Raw genomic sequence first — 8,551 nt, forward strand, 5'->3', positions numbered from 1 at the left:
GGTTTGGTTTCATATTTAAAAGTATTGCATTCTTCCCAACATTTTTAACTTGTATGTTCAAAAATATTTAAAACATTAATCTTATAAAATTATTTATGCATTTGAAATTTTGTGGTGTAAATGCATTTATGGCACCTCAGCTTCATTAAACTGTCTGTGTAAATATATCTAATGCCACTTCAGATGTAGCTTCTGTTTCCTCTGCATTGAAAAGATGGAGTTTGTTGATAGTATGCGCACTCTAATGTGAACATTAAAATTTGCAAAAATAAATTATTCCACTGCTCCCAAAGAAAAGTATGAACACCGATGACAACAGAGTTGCACTGTCCAAAAAGTTTGTGGTATAAATGTGCTTTTTTTACTTGAAACATATGTTGTCTTTTTCCTTTATTTTGTTGTCAGAGTGCACCAGATCGCTTCATTTACATGTTAAATTCTCAAAAATGTTCTTCTAGGGGGGATGCCCCCAGACCCCCTTACAAGGGTCCGAACTATGTCACATTTTTGACCCTTGCGAGTTTGCAGGTATGATAAGTATAAGCAGACACCAGACAAAAATACACACATAATCACAGGTGGTCAGGAGGACTAATGAATGCGGCTGACGGACAACACGAGATACGTAACGCTCGTCCCTTTATGACGTCATCATCGGGAAGACCGCAGATGGAAAGATGGCTGCGTTTCGCTGTCGGCGAGACCCGTGCGGCTTTATTTGTCTCATTTTAACTTATTTCAGCGTCTTTTACGCCGACTATGTTGTGATTCAGTATGTCCTGATCCCCGCGTATTCTGGAAGGTGAGTACCGTGTGAACGAAGCTCTAAAGAGCCAGCGTTTGATTCACGTAACATCATCCGCTGCTCATGAGAACATCGCTTTATGATAGTTTCTTTTAGAATCACCCATAGCAACAGCCGTTCAAAACGTTATCAGCGTTCTGGCGTGCTTTCCCGCGAAATGTGTTTACAGTGCGTTTGAACGTCTTGCAACTAGTACTAGCGTCGTTGTCAGACTTTGCGGTAGCGCATCATTCAACGTGTGTTTACGACACTTTCAGTCTGTTACAGTATATGGTTTAGGTTTCAGGTTATCTCACCTGAAATTAATCAGCCATCGTGCCTTATACTATATAGTTTTATTCTATACCGCTGTCATTTTAAAAAAAATTCTAAATATAATAGTTATGAATATTTCAACATGTGCTGTGTATTTTCTCTCTGTTTAGTGTATGGTGCACTCTCCATGGATCTGTGTTTAATATTATTCTATTGCTATTGCTGGCTTGCCATTCAAAAGCAGTGTTCTCTGATCCTGGTGAGTGCTCTTATTTAATGGATCAAACTCATTTTCTCTGTGTTTCATTTATTGTAGACTGTGTTTTAAGGCCAAGAAGTCTGCTGTATTATATTTGATGCATGAATTTCCAGGTGTTCTAAATTATCAACATGATCAAAACTTGGCTAAAAAAACATGTTGTACACAATCTACTACATGCCTTCTGTCCTCTGTTTGACATTTTAGACTTTTTTTTTAAGAGGTAAAAGACTTTTTAGTATAATTGTTAAAATGGCCACTTTCGGGTCATGATAGACATCTTTTTGCAACGTCTTTAGTGGTTTTTATAAAGTAAATGTAAGAATACTTTTATATTGTAAGTAGTATTTCAAAATGAACATGAAGCAACTTAGGTTTACTTGATTATCCACACAATCAGTTTGTATAAATCATATTAAAATGCAAGTATCAAATATAATACAGCAGGCTTTTGAGGAACATTCTATTGCATTGCATTATATGTGTTGCCCCCACAATAAAAACAGAATTTCTTCTTACTTTATGGTCCTATAAATAACATCTTAACTCAATTGTATATTTATGCTCAGTTTGGGCCTCTAAATAAAAGTGTAAATGTTTTTTCTTCCTCGAGTATGAGTTCCATATTCTCACTATATCACACTATATGGACCATCATTTCCTCCTGATGTAATAAATATGATACAAAACATAACACGCATATTCATATTTTTAGATTTAAAAAAAAATTTTGTCTAAAGGTTCAATAAACTTCCATTTAATAAGATTTTTCTGACTATTATTTCATATGTCAGGCTTTACAGGGTTAAGAAAGGCTATCAATGTAAACTTTAACCATTTATCATTACAGGTATGGTTCCTCTATCTGAGACAGACATTGATTTCTCTGACTTGAGGTCCCAGACCAACCGTCTAAATGACAGAGTGAGTGTTGCTGATCTGTCTGCTCCTGTAATGGTATTGAAGTTGTATTCATGTTGTGTAGATGTATCAACTATTTTGCAAATGTTATTTTCTATTTTTACTTTTCTGTTTATGATGTAGTTGTTATATTGATTTAATAGTGGTCTTTTAAGCTTTTTCACATAGTGTGTGTGTATTCTATTGGATCTTATTTCTCAGTGCATTTGCTCTATGACATGTCTTTAATTTTTGTATTGTTCTCATCAGGGCTGTGAGGGCTGGACAGTGTGCAGTCGCTGTGAGACGTATCGGCCTCCTCGTGCCCATCACTGCAGAGTTTGTCAGCGCTGCATCAGGAGAATGGACCATCACTGCCCGTGGTCAGTCTCTCATCGTTCTCTAGTGGCCAATGCCATCAAATTAAATGTATATTCATGTGTCTTGTATTTCCGATTTTGTAGTGACTGGGTGTTTTTAAAGTAGAATAAGCGTTTGCTATATACTTGTGCTATAAAGTATATAATGTATATTTGTATATAATGTAGCATCAGTGTTTTTTCATTGTTTCTGATGAATGCATTTGCATATGTGTTTGCTCTTTTATAGGATCAATAACTGTGTTGGAGAGCTCAATCAGAAATACTTCATTCAGTTCCTCTTCTACACAGGTGAGTTTTAAAAGGATAGTTCATCCAAAAATCACTATTCTGTCATCATTTACTCTTCCTCATGTCATTCCAAACCTGTATGACTTTTTTTCTCCTGTGGAACATGAAGGATGATATTTTGAAGAATATTGGTAACCAGACAGTTTCAGGGTCCCATTGACTTCCATTGTATTTTTATCCTTACTATGAAAGTCAATGGGACCCAAAACTGTTACAAGTTTGGAACGTCATGAAATTATGGCAGAATTTTCTTTTCCCTTTAAGAACGTCTTAAACAAATACTCACATATTCTATTTTACATTGCAAAAAAAAAAAAAAAATGCTATGTTGGATGCAAATGTTAGGGCAGAAGTACATACACTATGTGGTAGGGCTGCACGATTAATCGAATGCGTTTGTCATGCGCATTTTGTTAGTAATGCCGGTTCTGTAATCAGCAGTAAATCATCATCACGTGCTTTCAGATGGAGCAGTATTTATTACACAGAGCCGTAGTTCACTGACAAGTTACGCAAAAAAATCGCAGACGATTTTATTGTGCGATTATGAAATCGTTCGCGATAAAGTGAAGTGACATGTGGCCAAGTATGGTGACCCATACGTAATTGAGGAATATTGTGACAGTGATCATGACAGCTGTTTGCCTAGCTTCTCAGTGAAATACGGCTCTGTGTAGTAAATGCTGCTCTTCACTGAAAGATACGCATGACAATCGCAGCTTCTGTCGAATCGCGATTCCGATTCCATTTCAATTTATCGTGCAGCCCTACTATGTGGTATTGTTATATTTTTTTATTATTTTCCATTTCTCTCCTCTAATGCCATGTTGTTTCTGTGTATCTCTGTAGGCATGGCCAGCTTGTATTCCATGGCGCTGGTGGTGTCAGCATGGGTGTGGAGAATAAGGAGTGAAATAGAGGGAGATGGAGATGAAGAAGAAGAAGCTCCCAGCAAACATCTCATTGTGTAAGTCACAAATACCTTCTGAGGTACTGTATATGTTAGTCTAAAATATAACACTGTTCTTGGCCATTTGTTCCACAGGGCACATTATATCATTCTGCTGGTGGAGTCAATACTTTTTGGAGTTTTTGTCTTGGTGATATTTTATGATCAGGTATGCTTCAACATTATATAGCTTCTAATTTTGAACCATATGTTAACATTATAGTCTAAGTTTAAAAAACTTTTTTCACTCAGTCACAGTATTGTACTTACATTCATTGTAACAGTGGGCCTGTTTACACCTGGTCACTTCATGCGTTTTCTCTGATCAGATAGCTATCCGATTGTGAAAAGACTAAATGCCCTCCGAAATGCTTTCGAGACAGATTTGAATCTGATCACTCAAACCACTTCAGGAGGTGGTCTGGGACGCATTCCAGACAAAACTGGACAAGTGTAAATGCATCTGGTTGTTGAAACCACATATGTAAATTTTGCTCCTCCCAAAATGTGTGAGAACGTGTTATAGGCTATATGACATGTCATAGCCAGATATGATAGCGCTAATGCAACACACATCGCCACGGATGAGAAGCTGAGTATCTCTTCAGCAAGCCGATGCGCAAACTGCCGCAAATGAAACTGAAAGTAAGTTGTCGACGCTCAACACATAATCATCTTCATTAAAGGTAATAAGACAAACAGGGATCATTCACCCAAAATGAAACTTACCTTCTCACCTCCGTGTTGCATTTCTTTTTACTGTGGTACACAAAAGAAGATAGTTTTGAAGAATGTTGGTAACAGATTCCTTTTAAATAATTTTTTTCTTAGCACAATACTTTTTAAGGAAATGTAGGAATATTCGGTAGTGGAAGTCTAACCAACAGCAATGACATAATTATAATATTTCATATTGGATTGCTACTGGTCGTCTTTTTACTTTTTTATTTGAATTCTGAATTGTGATTTTTCTTTATTAAACATCTTTAGCCACCTTTAAATTGCAATGATAATGTTGTGTTGTGTGTTGATTCTCATTGCACAGTTGACAGAATGATAGAATGAATGACGTGATTAGTGCAGAGTGGCTCTTTTTAAACTAAAGTATAATCTTAAGCTTGTCTAAAACTTCTTTCGGCTTTCTAAACACTAATATTTTCTTTAGGAAAATCTTATTTTTGTAAATGTTATTCATGTAATTGTTTAAATGTGAATGTTGTGCATGTGTTGATCTGTCATCTTCTGTCTCTGTTGTTTTTGTCCCAAGCTGGTGTCCATTATAACAGATGAGACGCCCATTGAACAGACGAGGAACAGACTAATGAAAGACAAACCCAACAACACCTACCCGACACACATTACACACAAAAGAAAGCCAAAAATGGCTTTGCTGAGGGAGGTTTTTGGACGTGGTGAGTTTAACTATTTACAGTATCTGTTTTTATCCTGCTTGTTAGAATTGTATCACTGTCACTGTTACAAATTGAGAAATAATGTTTTATGTTATTTAAAACAAAACAAAAATGTGTATTTTTGTAAATGTTTTTCAGAGTCTCTTATATTTGTCAAGGCTGCATTTATTTGATAAAAAATATATAGAATGATAATTGAACAGAATGATGTAGAATGTAATGAAAGTATAGAATGATCATTTTTATGTCTGCTTGTATTTCTCTTATATTTACAGGTTCTATAATATGTTGGTTGTTCCCGCTCCATTCCTCCCCTCCTTCTGTTGGCGGCATCAGTTATTCAGCACTTCCTGATTACGATGTGTAACACTAACCAGTTTTTCATCAGTTCATTTGAATGTTTCATCAGTATCGCATCGTGTTTAGAACACTGAATATTACGTTACTAAGGTGCAAATTTCAGCTATGATGAAGGAAAAGGGCTGCTGTGTGAGAGTTTTTGTATACTGACTTCTGCTTACTGTTTCTCACACAGTCTTGTAACTAGGGCTGGGTATCGTTCAAACATTATCAATACCGATACCTTGACTTCGATATGCGATTTCAACAGTATATGATTTGTATGTGATTTTCATTAGATTTTTATAACAATACAGTGTGATTTTTACATGAAAAATGCTAAGCAGGTGAGGCGATTAGCTTGATATAAAAGGCTACAAATAAAATATTTCTGCCACATTATATGACCAAAACCCTAATTAGATCGCAATCGGAAGTTATTAAAAAATACTTGATGGTGGTTTAAAGTGAGTTTTGAGTAAAAGCATAGTATAAATTGTATAAATTGTCTTATGTAGCATGATGCTACAGTGTGTATGAATGGTCATGTAACGTGTTTTCCTTGATGCCTCACCAGAGCCAATCACTGATTTAGGCACATAAAGCATGCTGCATGCTTATTGGCTCACTGACTTTGATGAGATTAACCCCTTAGGTATCGAAATTTGGTAACGAACGACAAGACACCCAGCCCTACTTGTAACAATATTCTGTTACAAGATACTTCCGAGTATGGGACACCATATTTGGTCACACGTCACATCACTTTACGAGATACTTCTACAAACCTGGATCTTTTTCCTTTCCCTGTTCATCTAAATGATTTCTCTTCATACAGCTAACCCAGGACATTGATTTTGATTTTTAAATTTAATATGAACTATTATTAAAGTATTAGTGGATTTTCTAGTATACATTTACTAGTATACTAGTAACCAGCATACATTTTGTTACTTAACCATTGATTGGCACACACCGGGATGTGAGCACACACTCACAAGGTCAGCTGTGTTGACTTTATTTCAGGTAAATGCAATAGGACACATTCATTGTTTTTATTGTGTGTGTTGAAGCACATGGACTGTACTCCATTTTACAAGGATTGTAAATACATATTTTATAATTGTAATTTCTGACAAAAGTATTGCATTTTCAGGGTACTGGACTACTTTTGTTGAAGTGCTTGTTTTTGTTTTGTTTGATATGTTCATGTGTTTGCTGTTTTATGGACAGCTTGAGGGATGTGTGTACATAACAGATGAACATGTATACTGATAATGTTTACATTGTTATTTATTGTAATGTATCTGGATTTTTTTTGTGTCTAAATGCTGCTCTGACTTATGTGAAGTAAGACATCTTTTCATATTCTGGCTTTTTCGCTTGAAAATTACAAGTTTGAGTGGAAATAAACCAGTAGTGTTAAATATAGATTGTTGTGTGTTATTATTCAAGAAATCTACAATATGTTTGTGTGTGTGTGTGTGTATATATATATATATATATATAAAATAAGGTTTAAGGTTGTACTTTTTATTTTGTAGTAATTTTTTAAGGTAGTACTTTTTATTTACTGTATATTTTTAATCATTTATCTCTTATTTAAAAAATTTAACCTATTGTGGTAATAACACCGCGTTATATTTATTATAGAATAAAAAATAACGTGACTAATGAAAGGATTTAGTTTGCTCATAATGCATGACATTCTCTAATACGGGCAGCTTTTAGAAAGGCGTGTATAGGGAGTTGTGAACATTAATATTTCACTCGAAGCACAGCACACCTAAATGAATGAGAGCTAATTAAAAAGGGATCATATTAATTTTTCAATCCTTTTGAGCTCGTCGCTTACTGGACCATTCCGTGGTCACGTGCTTGTGTTGTTATTTTTGTTGTCGACTTCCTGGTAGCAAAAATCATGTGATCATGTGACGCTTCCTGGAGCTTTACTTTCACGCATCACTTTTGCTCTCCGCAACAACATTTACCAGCAGCAAACGCTACGTCCACAGCGGGATTTTGTTTCGGACTTGCGCTCGTTTACGGCATGGCTGACGGTGAGCGATCGCCTTTGCTATTGGACAGTCGCGATGGAATGAACGGGCTGTCACCGGGAGATGACACCTATCGACCTCCGAGCAAACCACAGAGTGAGTGAAACCTGATCGGGACTGACAGAAAGCCCTTTGAGCTTTCTACCTACACTGCATTTTTGGGCATCGTAGGCGGATTCTATTCGATTCAGTAAGATTGGAGCGTTCGAACGCGCCTGTGATGCCCAGACTCACATGCTGTCTAGGTTGGCAGAGCACTATTTAGAATCCCGTTATTTATTTATAATTTTTATTTTGATTTATTTAGAGCACAGTATGTCTGTGCATATCTTGATCATGTGATTTTACTTGCCGTAATCTGTAATCTGCAGATCCAAAGCACACTACAAATAGATCAGTGGCAGATAGACAGTACACCTGAATCACATGACTGAAGGAATCGTGATTTTTGCCCTCACTCTTATCACTTTATTAGTTTAAGTAATATTTACTCTGACCCAGCCTGAGCATTAATTCAAGTTAAAACTGTTGACTACTTGTAAAAATGTTAACTGCTTAACTATCTACACACAATATTGCTCTGGTTAACAAATTCATTTTCTTCATTTTGCTCAATGCATATAAGATGGCAATAAAACTAATTGAATTAGTTTAAAAGTTAATATGATTAGTAATGAAGGGATGATGTTGAATAAACCATTTATTTATGTTGATTTTTTTATTATATAATTATTTTTTTGATGTTTATATTTGCATAATATTTTTGTAATGTTTGGAGGCCATTTCTGTCAGATGTTAGCGTAAATCTATTAGCGTATTAAGACATACAAATAATAATATTATTAGTAATGAGGTCCATTTTATGTCCATTTTTTTTAAAACATTGCTTTGATTGCTTTGATAA

At 35.5% G+C, this 8,551-nt stretch overlaps 1 protein-coding gene and 1 pseudogene across 2 annotated transcripts; both read left to right on the forward strand.

The window, feature by feature from the left end:
* The first annotated feature begins 660 nt into the window (after window positions 1–660).
* On the forward strand, window positions 661–5,847 carry LOC107758853 (palmitoyltransferase ZDHHC3-like). 2 transcript variants are annotated; one of them, XM_016576681.1, is made up of 9 exons: window positions 661–802; window positions 1,231–1,319; window positions 2,170–2,276; window positions 2,490–2,602; window positions 2,829–2,890; window positions 3,740–3,857; window positions 3,936–4,008; window positions 5,107–5,251; window positions 5,527–5,847. In XM_016576681.1, exons 1-9 carry the CDS (start codon window positions 678–680, stop codon window positions 5,616–5,618), a joined length of 924 nt encoding a protein of 307 aa, XP_016432167.1. In that variant the 5' UTR covers window positions 661–677; the 3' UTR covers window positions 5,619–5,847. The 2 variants fall into 2 exon arrangements, with proteins under 2 accessions (XP_016432167.1, XP_016432168.1); XM_016576682.1 differs by having other exon boundaries at window positions 2,170–2,243.
* A 1,671-nt stretch (window positions 5,848–7,518) lies between these two features.
* LOC107758854 (type I phosphatidylinositol 4,5-bisphosphate 4-phosphatase-B-like) overlaps window positions 7,519–8,551 on the forward strand; it is a 7,816-nt pseudogene continuing 6,783 nt past the window's right edge.

Source organism: Sinocyclocheilus rhinocerous, unplaced genomic scaffold (assembly GCF_001515625.1).
Source record: "Sinocyclocheilus rhinocerous isolate Xijiao unplaced genomic scaffold, SAMN03320098_v1.1 scaffold1435, whole genome shotgun sequence".
Lineage (NCBI taxonomy): Eukaryota > Metazoa > Chordata > Actinopteri > Cypriniformes > Cyprinidae > Sinocyclocheilus > Sinocyclocheilus rhinocerous.

Excerpts from the sequence above, each read along its gene's own strand:
- LOC107758853 (XM_016576681.1), top strand. The coding sequence starts at position 678 with ATGGCTGCGTTTCGCTGTCGGCGAGACCCGTGCGGCTTTATTTGTCTC. Across the intron at positions 2,603-2,828 it reads ATGGACCATCACTGCCCGTG|GATCAATAACTGTGTTGGAG; the intron begins GTCAGTCTCTCA and ends GCTCTTTTATAG. Across the intron at positions 4,009-5,106 it reads TGGTGATATTTTATGATCAG|CTGGTGTCCATTATAACAGA; the intron begins GTATGCTTCAAC and ends TTTTGTCCCAAG.